At 51.1% G+C, this 16,535-nt stretch overlaps 1 protein-coding gene across 4 annotated transcripts in view; it reads left to right on the top strand.

Moving 5' to 3' along the window:
- The window catches only part of LOC138826391 (calcium/calmodulin-dependent protein kinase kinase 2), a 37,403-nt gene that overhangs the window by 1,501 nt on the left and 19,367 nt on the right, over nucleotides 1–16,535 (top strand). For all 4 annotated transcript variants that reach the window (XM_070021499.1, XM_070021498.1, XM_070021502.1 and 1 more), the window contains exons 2-5: nucleotides 12,033–12,555; nucleotides 14,104–14,151; nucleotides 14,756–14,809; nucleotides 15,406–15,457. In XM_070021499.1, coding sequence (XP_069877600.1) covers nucleotides 12,100–12,555; nucleotides 14,104–14,151; nucleotides 14,756–14,809; nucleotides 15,406–15,457 — 610 coding nt within the window. In that variant the 5' untranslated portion in view covers nucleotides 12,033–12,099. The remainder of the gene's footprint in view (nucleotides 1–12,032; nucleotides 12,556–14,103; nucleotides 14,152–14,755; nucleotides 14,810–15,405; nucleotides 15,458–16,535) is intronic.

The following is a 16,535-nucleotide window of genomic DNA, read 5'->3' as shown; positions in this document are numbered from 1 at the left end:
TCCTACCTTGGATAATATTGTTAAAAAAATGTTTTTGGTGCTGAGGCTTGAACCTAGGGTCTTGTCTGTACTAAGGTCATACTCTACCACTGGGCCATATCCCCACCCCAAATAGTGAACATTGAGGTTTTTGCTATGCACTAGGTACTGTGCCATGTGTGGCGTGTATTATTTAATGCCTGCCAGAATCCTACACAGCATTGCAGAGATGGGATCAAGGCTCATAATAATAATTGTTTATTCTAGGGCCTTTGTGCTTCACCACCTGTGGTAGAGGAGAGACCAGTGCCACCCTCAGTCTCTCGAAGAGCCCAGACCTGTGCACACAAGTGCACACAGCAAACAAGGGCACAGATAGAAGCAGGCCCTGGGGTGGTGGCCCAGGGACTCTAGGCTTGTCTTTGCCCTTGAGTTCTTAGTGGGCTGATAGCCAACTATATTCACTAATAGCTATGCACTAGTTCCCAGCCCATCAGTGGGCGGTGTCACCCTCCAGGCGAGCATTTGGGGAAATGTGGGGGCGACTTTTTGGTTGGCAAAATGGGACTGAGCATTCATAGATTTTGGTGGAGAGGAATCGGGGCAGGGGGTGCCACATGTCCTCTAAGCGATGCTTCCAGGCACGAAGAACACCACAAGCAGGGTGTGCAGAGGGAGGGCGTGCGAGAAAGCCCTTCTGCCAGGTGTGAATCTGCAGGTTCCTGACACAGGTGTCATTGGTGCTGAGCCTTGAAGGATGACCTAAAAAGTGGAGATGGAATGATCTGGGGTAGGAGAGGACCTGGCAGCCACGCCACCTTCGTTGGGAAAAGGCTAGCTGGGTGGGGCAGACATTTGTTCATGCTGGTACTGGGGCTTGAACTCAGGTCAAGCTCTCACTGGCTTTTTGTTGTTGTTCACGGTTGGTGCTCTTTCACTTGAGCCACAGTGCTGTTTTTTGTTTTTGAGACAGTGTGTCTTGTGAGGTATCTCAGGTTTGGAGCTTACTGTGTGTCCAAGGCAGCCTGACCTTCTGTCCCTGAACCCATTGTACGGAAGGGGGAGGCTGAGGGGAACTAACACGTGAACCCATTTTCTCCTCTTGCCGTCCTGAAGTGGGGGCAGATGCTGCTTTGCCTTTTCCTTTGAGGCACAGCTCCTTGCTTGCTGGTTTTCTCGGAGGCTTTGAGGTGAGAGAAGGGAGGAGGGTCAGTGTTCTGCTTCCCCACCCTATGTCCAAGCCTCTTGTTAGAAATTTGAGGAAATTGCTTTCTCTTTTGAAATTGACCTTTTCTCTTTCAGGTTGCTTATTACTTTACTAACCTGTTCATAGACATTTAGAGGGTTGTATGTATGTGCACATGTGTGGTGTGTGTGACTGTGTTGCTGCTGGGGATGGAACCCAGGACTATTCCTTGGTTGTGTATGCTAGACAGACTACCACTGAACTTGTATCCCTGTTCCCTCCACCTCCTGCTTCTTCCCCCTTTGTGGGACTGAGGTTTGAACTCAAGCCTTGTTGGCTAGGCAAGTGCTCATATTGCTGAGCCACACCATCATCCCAAGTTTTTGCTGATTACTCTTGACATAAGGCCTTGCTTCTTGCCCAGGTGGGTGTGCTCTTCCTGTTAGGCATCTTATTGTACAGGTACTCACCATTGCATCTAGCTCTCAGTTGAGAAAGGAGTCTTGTGGTCTGGCCTTGAACTGAGACCCTCCCAATCTCAGTCTCCCAAGTAGCTAGGATTAAGGGCATGGCACCAGTGCTTGGCCCCAGCCCTTCTCTCCCCACCTCCATCTCTCTCATCTTTAATTGAGATAAAGTTTCTGTAAGTGTCATTTAGGACATTCACAGTGCTGTGCAACCATCACCTTTGTCCAGTTTTAGAACATTGTCATCACCACAAAAGCAAATCCTGTCCCTGTTAAGCAATCACTGCCTCTTCCCAGTGTTCCCCCTTCCAGCCCCTGGCAGACACTTACCTCTTTCTGTCTCTCCAGACTTGTTTACTAGGACATTTCTTGTAAATGTGATTGTTCCTGCCTGGCTTCTTTTATTCAGCACCATGTTCTCAAGGTTCAGCCACAGGATTCCTTTTTTGAGTGTATATGGCTGAATAATATTCCATCAGCAGAATGGAGTCCATTTGGTTTATCTGTATCTGTCCATCCACATTTCAGGTCCTGAGGGTATTTCTTTTTCTTTTTTTTTTTTTTAAGGGGGGATTTTTTGGAACAAAGTCTGGTTATGTAGCCCAGGTTGGCCTGGAACTCAAGGTCCTCATTCCTCTGCCTCCCACATTCTAGAATTACAGGTGAGTACCACCACGCCCAGTCCCGTGAGGGCTACTTCAGTCCTGTTTATTCCTTCCTCTGTCTCAGAGCCCCTCCGGGTGTAAGACGTGATTTTTTTTTTTTTTTTTTTTTTTTTTTTGCCAGTCATGGTGCCTGAACTTTGGGCCTGGGCACTGTCCTTCAGCTCTTCAGCTCAAGGCTAGCACTCTACCACTTGAGCCCCAGCACCACTTCCAGCTTTTTCTGTTTATGTGGTGCTGAGGAATGGAACCCAGGGCCTCGTGCATGCAAGGCAAGCGCTTACCACTGAGCCACCTTCCCAGCCCCCTGTAAGACGTGATTTTGTGTCTAGTTTTCAGGGAGAAGGCAATGCAATAGAAGGTTCTCAGTTCAGCTGAGGATTTCAGACTTTTCTGCTCACCCTCACCTCTGCCCTTCCTGAGAGTCGTTTACCCCCATCCTGTGTCCAGGGCAGTTAGTATCTTGTGCTGTTCCAGGGACAGCTCACCTTCTATTTATTCTTTCCGTTTTTCTCAAGTCAGATGTAGTCAGTGTAGAACTCTGTGTGATTTTATGGATATTATGTATTTCTTTATGTTGGAGGCTTTTTTTTCTCAGTAAATAAATCTATAAAGCATAGAAAACCAGTTCTTCAGTCTTTCCCAATTACAGGCAGGGAAGCAGAGCATAGGAGAGTGAGAAAGGTAGGAGAAAGCAGGCAGTTGTGATGTTCCGTGTGACTGTGGCAGGCGCACACGCAGCGTGGAGCAAACCACCACAGCTGTGCCCGAGGTAGGCTTCGGAAACTTTTTCAGATGAAAAAAATCAAGGTGCAAGGTCTCTTGGCTCTTTATACCTTCTAGTCCTGAGCTCCAGTATGGCAAATGACTACCATTTCTTTAAGGAACAGAAGCCGCCTTCCAAAGTAACTTTCGCAGGCTGGGATATAGCTCAGTTGCAAAGCGCTTGCCTAGCAAGTGCAATGTCCAGGGTTTGATCCCCAGTACCAAAAAAAAAAAAAAAAAAAAGATTAAAAAAATACAGTTAAGCCGGGAGCCAGTGGCTCACACCTGTAATCTTAGCTACTCAGGAGTCTGAGAATCACAGTTCAAAGCCAGCCCGGACAGGAAAGTCTGTAAGACTCTTTATTTCCAATAAACCACTAGAAAACCGGAAGTGGCACTGTAGCTCAAGAGGTAAAGCGCTCACCTTGAGCTGAAGAGCTGAGGGATAGCGCCCAAGCCCCACGACCAAAAAAAAAAAAAAAAACAGTTAAAAAAAAACAAAACAAAATAACTTTCACATTGAGTTGCTTTATGAAAAACAAGGTTTTTGTTTTTCTTTCTTCCCTGATTGGATTCTGTCATCAATAACGACAAAAAGTCACCTTCACTGTGAGGTGAGTGCTGGCCGCCATCCCTGGGCTCCTTCCCTGAGCTGGTGTTGACCATTGAATGGGGCCAGTTTTTCAGTTTTACTCCTTTTTGCTATCTTTTTTTGTTTATTTTTTCCCATTGTCCTAGTACTGGGCCTTGAATTTCAGGCCAGGCCCTTAGCTTTTGTTGTTGTTGTTGTTGTACAAGGCTTGCTATTGTGGCACTTTAGGCTTTTCAGTGGTTGATTGGAGCGTTTCACAGACTTTCCTGCCTGGGCTGGCTTTGAACTGCAGTTCTCACATCTTAGCCTCCTGAGTAGCTAGGATTACAGGCGGGAGCCACTGTCATCCAGTCCCTTTTTGCTGTGTTGCCACTGAATTTTTATGTTTTCTTTTATAGCTTGGACTGGCCTAGAACTCATGATCCTCTACACTCAGCTTCTCCAGTGCTGTGATTAATGGCAGACATCACTGCATCCAGTTGAGGGTTTTGTTTGTTTTGTTTTTGTTTTGCTGGTTCTGGGCTTGAACTCAGGGCTTGGGCGCAATCCCTGGACTCCTTTTGCTCAAGACTAATACTCTACCACTTGAGCCATTTTCCACTTGTGGCTTTTTCTGTGATTAATTGCGGATAAGAATCTCACAGACTTCCCTGCCCAGGCTGGCTTAGAAGCGTGATCCTCTGATGTCAGCCTCTTGAGTAGGATTACAGGCGTGAGCCACTGGTGCCTGGCTTTCGCCCCCCCCCCCTTTCTTTCAGTTATGAAACTTTTTTGGGGGCTTGAATTCAGGACCTAGGCACTGTCCTTGAGCTTCTTTTGCTCAAGGCTAGCACTCTACCACTTGAGCCACAGTGCCACTTCTGGCTTTTTCTGTTTATGAGAGCTTCATGAATGATGGGCAAGCACTCTACCACTAAGCCCCCTTCCCTTGTTTTGCTTTGTTGTTTTGGACTGGCTTGCATTTTCAGTGGCTGGAAGGAAGCTCAGGAGGTGGCAGAACTGGGCAGGGCAGGGCCGGCCCAGCCTTCTACTCAGCCCTGGCTTGTAACCTTAGCCCCTGTTAGGGTAGATCTGGTGGCAGGTTCTGCCCTTGGAACCGAGGGCTGCTGGGACTTGGGGGTCATTCCCAAACAGCTCCTGGGTGAGGTGTCTGGCCACTGTGGGGAAGTCCTTTGGAAGAGATGAATAGTTCGCTATTGTGTCCCCTTGGAAAAGGAGAGACGAAAAATGAGAAGATTCTCTTTGGCCCCCGCCCCCACCCCTTTCTAGAAGCTGCTGAGTGACTATTTTTATGTTGCCTCTTTTTATCCTGGTGGCTTCTTAAATAGTTGAGAGAGATGGCAGTTGCAGAGATAAAAATGCTAATTCCAACCTGGAAATGAGAGATGGATGGTCCCCTCGGAAAATGGGGCATAGGAGGAAGGCCGTGTCTGGAGTGAGTGGGAAAGGGGCATGGTGGATGGGGCCAGGCACAGGCTCTCCTAGAGAAGTTCGCTGGAGAGCCTGTGGTTACCAGGGGCAGGATGCAAGTTGGGGGCACATTGCCTTTGGGGGATTTTATTTTACCTTATTTTTTGTGCCTAGTCCTGGGGCTTGAACTCAGGGCCTGGGCAACTATCTCTGAGGTTCTTTTGTTCAAGGCTAGTATACTATCACTTAAGCCACACCTCTACTTCCAGCTTTTGGGGAGGCAGGGGCAGTAGTTTATTGGAGATAAGAGTCTTAGACTTGCCAGGTGCTGGTGGCTCACACCTGTAATCCTAGCTACTCAGGAGGCTGAGATCTGAGGATCACCATTCAAAGCCAGCCTGGGCAGGAAACTCCATGAGACTCTTATCTTCAATAAATCACTAGAAAACCGGAAGTGATGCTGTGGCTCAACCGATAGAGCACTCCCCTTGAGCTGAAGAACTGAGGGACAGTGCCCAAGCCCAGAGTTCAAGCCCCATGACCAACCCCCCCTCCAAAAAAAAAAAAGAGTCGTAGACTTTCTTATCTGGGCTGTCTTCAACCTGCAAGACTCAGATCTCTCAGCCTCCTGAGTAGCTAGGATTACAGAAGTGAGCTGCAGCAAATGGCTTCTTCAGGGCTTTTTCAAGTATATCGAGCCTGGAAGACCTCTGGTGCCCACTGGGCCTGTCTGGGTAGGAGGGACAGGGCGGGTCCTAGCACCCCCCTGCCTTTCTTCAGGAGTGGGAGAAAGGGAGCACTCTTGAAGAGTCTTAGATGAGGAGAGCCGTGGGGCCCAGCATGGATAACTGTGGGTGTCCCTGGCCCCCTGTGTGTCTGACTCGTCACGTTGCACAATGCGGGGCAGAAGTCTTTTTCTTTCCTTTACAAGTTGAAATTCTCTTTGTTCCTCTGCCTGTGTGCTTCCTCATGCAGTGGAAGATATAGAGTCAGTGATGCACGGACGGAAGGAAGGAAGGAAGGAAGGAAGGAAGAGGGTTCTTGACTCCCTTTTCAAGTCTCCCTCTGCTAAAAACAGCCCCGCCAAGCCAGGTGCTCACATACCCTCCCTCAGGGCTGGGTCCCTAGAGACCCCTGGCCATCCATGCCTGACTGCGTGGTCCTCCTGTCCTTTCCGCTGTCCATGAATGACGGCTGCCTAAGGACTTTTGAGACCCTGAATGTGGCTGGCGGTGAGACTGGGAACTCTTTGGCCTTTTAACATCCAAGGTGGCAGGGGACACTGGACTGTTCCCCTGGTCCTTGTCCCCATCCAGCCATGAGTTCCCCCAGCTTCCTTGGTGAGGGACGGTCCTCCCTGGGTCTGAGCATCTTCTGCGGCCTCTGGTGCATTGATGGGGGAGCCCTGTGCGTGTCCGCAGGCCGGTGACACAGGCCAGCAAGGAAGAGAAGTACTCGCACTCTGTTTATTTTGTAACAGGTGCTGCACACAGGCTGGGGAAGGTGAAAGTGTGAAGTTCTCACAGTCGGGTTAAAGAGAAGGGTTTGTGAATTAAGGCCAGTAGAGGGGCTGGACTTGATACCATGAAGCCCTTGCTTGCCCTCTGTGTAGTGAGCATTTACCCTCTCACATGAGCAGTAGCGGGGCAGGTGTGGACAGGGCAGAGGCGCTCTGTCCTCCGTTTCCTCACTGGGGAAGCCAGGCAGGAGCGGGCATGAGATGCATGACAGAGGCCCTGAATGGTGACACGCAGCCAAGGCAGCTGTGGCCACAGCACAGGTGGGATTCTTGTGGCCATCGGCTCAGTGGCCCTGCCTGCCCTTCCCATTTTTGAGATTAAACGAAGAAACAAAGCAAGGCACAACCTCTTTGTGAGTGTTGGCTTCCGTGTAGCTGTTGAGTTAAAGGCTGTCTGGGTTGTCATGGGACCTGTGGCTGCCTGACAGTTGGGTCTGAATGAGAACTTTCAGGCTGTACGGAGTTGACATTTGTTTATAGGGAGCTTGTGGAGAAGCCTTTCTGTCATCAGCTATATGTCACTTGTTCTGTTGTGTGTGCAACAAGATTCTTGTTCCGTAACCACAAATTGGCGTAAATAAAAGTAGAAATGTCTTGGCTTGTATTAAGAACTGCTGGAATACGTGGGCTTAAGGCCTGGCTGAATCCAGGTGCCAAATCAGTTCTCGGACCTTAGCCTCTCTTTCATGGCTGACTTCAGTCTGAGGCAAAGTTCTCCCCATCCTTGGGATACTCCAAGCATGTCTCCTCAGCGTTGTAAGCTCAGCGGAAAGAGGGCCCTGTCATTCTTCTCAGTGCCTCCTCAACCCCCCACCCCACCCGAAAGTCCCAGAATAAGACCCAGTTGACCCCTGAGGTCATGTATCTACTCGACTCATTCACTTGACCAGAGCAGTTACGGGCAGATGGCTGGGCCTGGGTCACTTGTGAGTCCCTGAGCTGGGGGACCTGCCTCTCCAGTGGAGAGATGGCTTCCCAGGCATAAACCAGGCTGCTATTCTCAGACTAAAGGAATGTAGCCTGTAGGGCAGCTAAAGAAAGCTTCTGACCTTCTGAGTTGCCCTGGGATGAGTGAAACATACAGTGACCTCCTGCTCGTGTTTACTGAGTACCAGTTTCTGGAGTTCAGCAGTAAACAACCAGTTCCAAGCCACACTCTCTGCATTGAGAGCAGTCTGTGCGGAGGCCTGTGCCTGTCTTCTCAGCTCTCCCTCCCACTCAGACAGGGATCTCAGGAAGGCAGAGTCCGGGCCTGTGTGCCCCACTCTGTTGAGGATTTTGGCCTAGCCTGGATTTTCTCCAGGATTTTCTTGCAAAGCCAGGCCAGTGGCTTTTTTTTTTTTTTTTTTTTTTTGTCATGGGGCTTGAACTCTGGGCCTGGGCGCTGTCCCTCAGCTCTTCAGCTCAAGGCGAGCGCTCTACCACTTGAGCCATAGCACCACTTCCATTTTCTAGTGGTTCATTGGAGATAAGGGTCTCATGGACTTTTCTGCCCTGGCTGGCTTTGAACTATGATCCTCAGATCTCAGCCTCCTGAGTAGCTAGGATGACAGTCATGAGCCACTGGTGCCTGGCAGGCCAGTGACTTTTATACCTTCCCTGAAAAGCTCATACACAGGTTGGAGCTGCAGCTGTGGGGTAGAGCAGTTGTCTAGCATGTATGAGCCCCTGGGTTTCAAGTTCAGCACCACCAAAACAAAACAAAAACTCAGACTGGCTTTAGCCATGCTTGAGATCATGTGTAACTTTGGGAAAATCAGATCTTCCTGACTTTGTTTGAATTTTTGACATGAAATGGTTGGGAAAGGTGCTCACCGAGATTTGCTCCTAGAGTACTGACTGAGGTGAGGCAGGTCATGAGACACTGGGGGCTGGTGTGGTCTGGTGAGCCAGCAAGTGTGTCTCTGACACCTGTACTTGTGGCCACAACCACGTATCAGGACAGCTGATTCTTTTAAGAGATTCTAGAAATTTGACAATACTGCAGCTATAGCACTCTACCCTCAAGCCATATCCCCAGCCTGAGGTTCTGGAACTTTTGATTTTGATCTGAAACTGGCTCTGAAACATTGGCATCTCATTCCAATAGTTACAAGCATGGAGCGTGCCAAGAAAACATGGCAGTGGCCATGTGTCAGCCAGCAGTCCCCATTTGCAAGTTGTTTTTCCCCCTCTAGGGACTGTGATGGGGCTCTGCAGACTCCAAACCAGAGACCTCTCTTACTGTCACACAAGAGGTGGCCTTTGTCTTTGGGGACCCTTGTCCATGTCAGTATCTCCAAACTAGTGTTGAAGGAGAGAGACACTGGGTCTGGAGCAGGCCAGCCGGACCCCCTGGCACACTGCCCAGGTCCTTCTGAGACAGCCAGCTCCTGTGAAGCCCACGATGGGTGGGCGCTGTGTTAGCCTTCTGACGCCAGTGTGATGGGGTGCCACAAAGCCGGCCTTGAGCCACACCACAGCTCTTCAAGGCAGTGTCGCCAGGCCTGGGGTTTTCTGCAGGCTGTGGCCTGGCCCAGGCCCCTGCTGCTGGCATTCTGTGGCATCCTGTCCTGCAGAGGCATTAGCTACCTTTGCCACCCTGTGTCCATGCGTCCACACCTGGACCCACACCTGCTGCGTTGAGGTCATCTGTGGCTCGTTTTCTTCCACCCCTCTGCAAAGACCTGTCCCCAACAGGCCACATTCTGAAGGACTGAGAGCTAGGAGTCCATCTCAGCCTCTCTTTTTGGAGAACAGTGTTCAGCCACAGCAGGTGTGCAGGGCTGTGGGCAGGGGGGGAAGGGCGGTCCTTGAACCTGTGTTTGTCACCGGAGGCAAGAGGCTCTGCTCCCAGCTCCTGTCCCTGTTCCTTTCAGGACTACCTGGTCCCTCTGCTCTCCCACCTCTTAGTTGCCACAGGCTGTGCCTGCATCACGTTCTACCCTCCCCGTCCCCACCCCAGTACTTGCTCAGCCTTTGGTGCTCAGGCTAAACAGAACATTCTAGAACCATGGACTACAGCGGCACACACCATGATTCCAGCCCCTGGGAGGCTGAGGCAGGAGGATCAGGAGTGCCGGGCCAGCCTGGCTACACAGACTGTCCCGAACAAGAAAATTTCCCAGGGGAAGCCATCCTTACCCCATACCTTTGCCTGCCCCTGTGCGCCCATTGGTATCTTTTCCTATTTCTGGAGGCCTCCCCAGCTTGTGCTGTGGACCCACTGAGGGCCTCCTCTTAAATTCTTGTCTCCCTCAAGAGTCGAAGCCCTGGTGCCGGGAAGATGGCTCAGTGGTAGAGTGCTTGCCTTGCATGCATGAGGTCCTAGGTTCTATTCCTCAGCACCATGTAAGCAGGGGGAAAAAAAGCCCAAAGTAGCTCTGTAGCTCAAGTGGTAGAAGAGCTGAGAGACAGCACCCAGGCCCAGAGTTCAAGACCCATGACTGACCAAAAAATAAAAAAAGGGCCGAAGCCCTTCCGTCTTGGTTACCCACATATAGCAGGTCCTCTACGGTTTGTTAAAGACTGAATCCGTGATTGAATTTTCTTTAGGACTTCTTGGGCCTCAGTTTTCCTAAGCAAGAGACGTTGTTACTGGTTGAGCTTTGGGTCCGGGGAGGGCTGTTGTTGCTGGCCTGTTAGGAACTTGGGGCGGTTTGGGGCTCCTTTCATTAGCCTGAGGGTGTGGGTAAAGGACCTAGAGCAGCAGACTGCCTTGGGTTTAGGTTCTAACTTTTGTCCTCTCCTGCCCCCACCACTGGCTTCTTGCCAGGCTGTAGCCGGGTGGTAGCTCTGCCCAGGAACTCTGCCTTTGGCGGGCAGCAGGCCCAGGCTGGACATGGCCCCTGGGAAATGGCAAAGCACTTCCTGGAGGCCGGTGCCATTTGGCTTCCTGGCAGAGGAAGAACCCTGCCTTCATCCTGGCTAGGGGCTGGGTCCATCTGCTGCAGGAAGGGCTGCAGCTTCTGCTGGGTGCCCTGAGAGCGCAGACGCTTCACAGAGAAGGACCAGGGTTTAGGCACAGGGCACAGGGCCCGGATGCCTGGCATTTGGTCAAACTCAAGCAGCTCTGCAGGAAGGTCCTCTTCTTAGAGCTCTCCTAGACTTGATGCCCCACCCTTTGTCCCTCAGGCCTGACGTGGGAGGGTTGTGCAAGCAGGCGGGGATGAGCTAGTGCCTGGGCCTGAGGCTCGGCCGAGCCACAGTCCTGCTGGTCTTTTTTTTTTTTTTTTTTTTGGTGGGTTATAGGGCTTGAACTCTGGGCCTGGGCGCTGACCCTGAGCTCTTCAGCTCAAGGTGAGCCACTTGAGCCACAGCACCACTTTGATTTCTGGTAGTTAATTGGAGATAAAAGTCTCATAGCGTTTCGTGACCGGGCTGGCTTTGAACCATGGTCCTCATATCTCAGCCTCCTGAGTAGCTAGGATTACTAGTGTGAGCCACCATGCCTGCTAATCTTGCTGTTCTTATGCAAAGCTTTTGTATGGTTTTCTACTGGGGAGACTTGGTAACTCTCGTGGCCCCCCCCCCCATGATTTGGAATACTGGCCCAGACTCTTGAGGCTTGGACAGTCCAGCCCCTCCAGCGCAGTGGCCTTGACCTGGGTCTGCACCACACTCTGCCTCCTCCTTCCAGACCTTAAAGGCCAGGCTGCGTGAGAGGCGGCCAGCTCACCAAGGAGACTGATTAAAAGCAGTCTGCTGGGGTAGAAGGCTTGTGTCCTTGGCCTGGAGACAAGATCGATAAGCAATTGTTTTTCTGTTGGCAAGAAAAGATCTCTCCATCGACTTTCCCAGGCACCACCAGGCCTGGCTGTCTTTTTAGGAACTCTTATAGCCTATTCCTCCAGGAACAGTGTAGGAGAGGTGTGGGGTGTGCTTTTCTCTACACATTTGTGGGTTGGGTCACGTCGTCCTTTGTGAGGTATTTGTTTTTGCTATATAACCCAGGCTGGCCTTGAACTCATGAGCCTCCTGCCTCAATCTCTCAAGTGCTGGGACTACAGGTATTCATTGCAGTGCCTGGCTTCCGAGTAGCCTCACTGCGAGTGGTAACATGTGAGAAGTGGCTTGGTATTCAGCCGCTCTCTGAGGGAGGGAAGACTGGTTCTAAGACCTCGACTACTTACCCAAGGGAGGGTAAACTAGAAATTTTTTTTTTTAGACATTGTTTTTGTTGTGTTGGGTGCTTTGTGGTACTTGGGATTAGGGGATTGAACCCAGGACCTTGCACATGCTAGGCAAGCATTCTACTGGCAGGCCTCAGTAGCAGCTTGAACAGGCCTCTCTGACCTGCCATCCTTCTATCCTCCCAAGTGTTGGGACTTCAGGTGTGTGACACCACTCTAAGCTGCAAACTCTATTTTTTTTTCTAAGGATATTGACTCAAGGCAGGAATTGGAACACAGCCTGGACTGGAGGATGGGGCTGCCTTCCGGTCCCTGCGCTCTCAGCCTCCCTCTCCCTGCAGGTGGCAGTGCTGCGGATGGAGGAGCGCTGCGGATGGTGTGCTGGTGGGTGAAGTCGGCCCTCGCATCATGTCATCATGTGTCTCTAGCCAGCCCAGCAGTGACCAGACCACCCCCCAGGATGAACTGGGGGGCAGGGGCAGCAGCAGTGAAGGCCAGAAGCCCTGTGAGGCCCTCCAGGGCCTCTCCTCCCTGAGCATCCGCTTGGGCATGGAGTCCTTCATCGTGGTTCCTGAGTGTGAGCCGGGCCGGGCTGTGGATCTCCGCCTGGCCCGGGGCCGGACCCTGGAGACTGATGGCCACGAAGTCTCCCTTAACGCGTCAGGGTCCCAGGCCCGGTTCTCAGCTCGAAAACTGTCCCTGCAGGAGCAACCCCAGGGTAGGCTGACTGCTGGCAGCCCTGATGTGAACGGTCGCTGTGCCCCCTCCCTGTCCTACTCGCCCGCCAGCTCCCCGCAGTCCTCACCACGGCTTCCCCGGCGGCCCACGGTGGAGTCTCACCACGTCTCCATCACAGGCATGCAGGTGCGTGAGCAGGCCGCTGGAAAGGGTCTCTTGGTGGGGCTGGGCTCCCCCAAAGGCCTCCGGTGTACTGAAGACCCTGCATTTCACCCAGTTACCACTGTCATCCAAAACTGCTGGTGGCTGGTGACCACACAGAACAGGTTGGGCTCCAGCAGAGACTGGCGTGTTCCTCCCCACATTGCAGACTCTGGTGCTGGCAGAACCCGTGGCTCTGTGGTCAGGTCTCCCAGGTGACCCTAACCACATCAGCAAGGTGCCACCTTTCCCCAAGGCCAGGACCCTGCCATCTACCCCTTCCCCTGTTCCATCTGCCTGCCTGCCTCCCTCTCCTTTCCTCTTTCCACCCCTTCCTCCCTTCCTCCCTTTCTCCATCTCTCCTTCCCTCTCTTTCCATCTCTCTCTCTCTCTCTCTCTCTCTCTCTCTCTCTCTCTCTCTCTCTCTGGTCATTTTCCCTTAGCTTTTTTTGCTCAAGGCTAGCACTCTATTGCTTGATACACAGTTCCACTAACAGTTTTCTGGTGGTTAATTGGAAATAAAAGTCTCATGGGCCAGGCGCTGGTGGCTCAAGCCTGCAATCCTAGCTACTCTGGAGGCTAAGATCTGAGGATCGCAGTTCAAAATCAGCCCGGGCAGGAAAGACCCGTGAGACTCTTTATCTCCAATAAATCACCAGAAAACGGAAGTGGAGATGTGGCTCAAGTGGGTAGAGCGGTAGCCTTGAGCTGAAGAACTTGAGGAACAGCGCCCAGGCTCAGAGTTCAAGCCCCACAACCGACCAAAAAAAAAAAGAGCCTCATGGACTTTGCTGCCTGGGTAGACTTCCAACAGTGATCCTCGAATCTCAGCCTCCTAAGTAACTAAGATTACAGGCAAGAGCCATGGGCCCCTGGCTTTCTTGCTCATTTTTAATTGGATTATTGGACTTATTATTATTGAATCATAAGATACTTGGGACACAGTCTTCTGTCAAGATGAATGATAGTTTCTCTCAGCCAAAGGCTTGCCTATTCCCTTGCTCTGTCTTCCTCCTTGTTTTTCTTTCCCTTTTTTTGGTGGTACTGGAGCTTTAAGCTCAGGGGCCTTGTACCTGCTAGTTCAGTGCTCTACCACAGAGCCATGCCCCAGTGCTGCAAGATTACATTTGTTTTAGCCAGTCCTAGGGCTTGAACTCAGAGCCTGGGTACTATCCCTGAGCTGCTTTTGCTCAAGGCTAGTATTCTACCACTTGAGCCATAGCTCCACTTCTGACTTTTTCTGTGTTATGTGGTACTGAGGAATTGAACCCAGGGCTTCATGCATGCTAGGCAAGCACTCTACCACTGAGCCACTTTCCCAGCACACAAGATTACATTTTGATCAAGTATGATGACAGTGGAGAGGTATGCTGTGAGGAGCCAGGGTAGTGGTTACTTGGAGAAGCTCTGGCTGGGGGAGCTCTGGGGAGACAGGAGTCTGCCTTGATTGGGCTCCTGGTTGTATGTGAGTGTTCGTTTGTACATGATTTCATTTAGCATATCTTTATTTCTCATGTTCTTCTTGCTCTTTAGGACTGTGTGCAGTTGAATCAGTACACACTGAAGGACGAGATTGGAAAGGTAAGTGTCCCTGGGGCCTGGCTCCCTGTCCATGGTGACTGGACTTGCTCACGCTGGTGGGAGGGAACCAGTGGGGCTAGGAGAAGGCAAGGCTAGGGCTGAGCTTTGTTATTAAAGCCTTTTTTAAAAAATTTATTAAACATGTTTCTGCAAAAGCTCAGAAAGCTTCCAGAGAAATCTAGTTTTACCCTGGAGATAGTTCCTATTACATTAGTGGATTTCCTGTCAAGGGACTCATTGCTAGTGAGCAGTACCATTACACCATTACACAGGCCCCAAACTCAGGCGCCAATAGAAATGTCTTTGTGGGTTGGCGGTGCCAGCGGTGAGGCGAGCCTGGGGCGACAATGGGGAGCGGTGGGGGCTGGAGCCAGATGCTGACATATGGACAGGGGGTCAAATGATGGCTTTTTCAAAAGAAGCGAGAAATACGATTTTAAATATTTGCCACTAATTCAGGCTTTGTAAAACTGCAGGTACACCAAAATACAATGACAGGGCACATTTGGCCCATAGGCTGCTGGTTTGCCAGCTCTGTTTCAGGGCCCTCATTTTGCAGACTGTAACTTCTGGATAGTATGTCATGGCCTCTCCCTTTATCCAGGGCTCCTATGGTGTGGTCAAGTTGGCTTACAATGAAAATGACAATACCTACTATGTGAGTACCCTGTCCCCTCCCCCTCCCCAGCCTTGCCAGTGCTCCACTTCCTGGCAGAGCCTTGGTGGGTTGGGGGTAGGGAGCCTCCACACTGTCTCATTTCTTTCTGATGCTGTCTGCAAGGAAGCAGCACCCTGCTTTATAGATGAGGACATGCGAGGGGAAGTGGGAGGTGCAGCAGGGAGCTGTCCTTCCTCAGCCTCCATAGATCTGAGAAAAAGGCAGCAGCTGGACGAATCGCCCTTACGGCTGAGCCCTTGGAGCCGGTGCAGGTTTAAACCTTGACTCTGACATGCCAGCCATGTGAGCTTGAGCGAGTGATACTTCCTCACAAGTAAAGCTTTGATTCACAGCAGTGACAAAGGCTCACAGGTTCCTACTTGGGCCTGCAGACCAGAAACTGACTCGTCCCCAGGCACCTGCTCTCCATACAGCCTGGTAGCCACTCAGCTACTTGAGGGTGCTCACTAAAAATGTCCTAAGGTTGCCAGGGGCCTGGGAGCTGGAGTAGGCCTGGAGTGGAGGGGGCCCTCGCCTCTCCTCTTCCTGTTCCCTCCTCCTTCCTTCCTGCTGTAACAGGGATTGATCTTCTGCAGGCGATGAAGGTGCTGTCCAAAAAGAAGCTCATCCGACAGGCAGGCTTTCCACGTGAGTTTGGTGGGCTGGGCATTTTTTGGGCATTTGCCAAGGCTGGGGCAAGAGAGGGCACAGCCCGCCAAACGGGTTCCCTGCCAAGAGTTCCCTGGAAGATGCCACTGCACTTAATACCTGCCCTGAAAGACGGTGCTGGCTGTGGTTCTGTGTTTTATGTTTACTTTCTTTCTTTTTTTTGGGTCCGGTCATGGGCCTGAACTCTGGGCCTGGGCGCTGTCCCTCAGCTCTTCAGCTCAAGGCTAGCACTCTACCACTTGAGCCACAGCGCCACTTCCGTTTTTTTTTTTTTTTCTTTTTTGCTTATGTGGTGCTGAGGAATTGAACCCAGGGACTCATGCATGCAAGGCAAGCACACTACCACTGAGCCACCTTCCCAGCCCCTGTTTTCATTTTTTGAGACACGGTCTCACTAAGTTACCAGAGCTGATGTCAGGTTGAGATCTCCTCTTCCCTCAGCCTCCTAAGTACTAGTATTACAAGTGGGAGCCACCAGACTCAGGTGCTGGATTCACTTTAGTTGAGGAATATTTATTAAAGCAATATAGGTATACAGGTATCAGGTCAAAAAATCAAACAGCTAACAACGCGGTCCCTCAAAAAGGGCTGCGCGTGGTGTCACCACATGCCGCAGTTCCTCTGCTAGGCACATCCTTGAGAGAACTGAAAATGCACGTCCACAGAAAAGCTGGCACGAATGTCTACCGTGGCGCTGCTCAGTAACCAGCACATGGAAACACCGACATGCCCGCTGACATGAACAATGCCGTGATCTATGTGTATCCAGTGGAATATTTCTGTCATGAAAAGGAATGTAGGTTCAAAGTGTGCTCCAACATGGGGGAATCTTTTATTTTATTTTTTGTTTGTTTGTGCCAGTCCTGGGGCTTGAACTCAGGGCCTAGGCACTGTCCCTGAGCTTCTTTTGCTCAAGGCTAGCACTCTACCACTTGAGCCACAGCACTACTTCTGGCCTTTTCTGCTTATGTGGTACTGAGAATCGAACCAGGTCTTCATGCATGCTAGGCAAGCCCTCTACCACTAAGCCACATTCCCAGCCCCTCTTACTTTTTTT

Source organism: Dipodomys merriami, unplaced genomic scaffold, assembly GCF_024711535.1.
Source record: "Dipodomys merriami isolate MVZ:Mamm:240054 unplaced genomic scaffold, mDipMer1.0.p SCAF_142, whole genome shotgun sequence".
Lineage (NCBI taxonomy): Eukaryota > Metazoa > Chordata > Mammalia > Rodentia > Heteromyidae > Dipodomys > Dipodomys merriami.
This window is presented reverse-complemented; position numbering and strand designations above follow the sequence as displayed.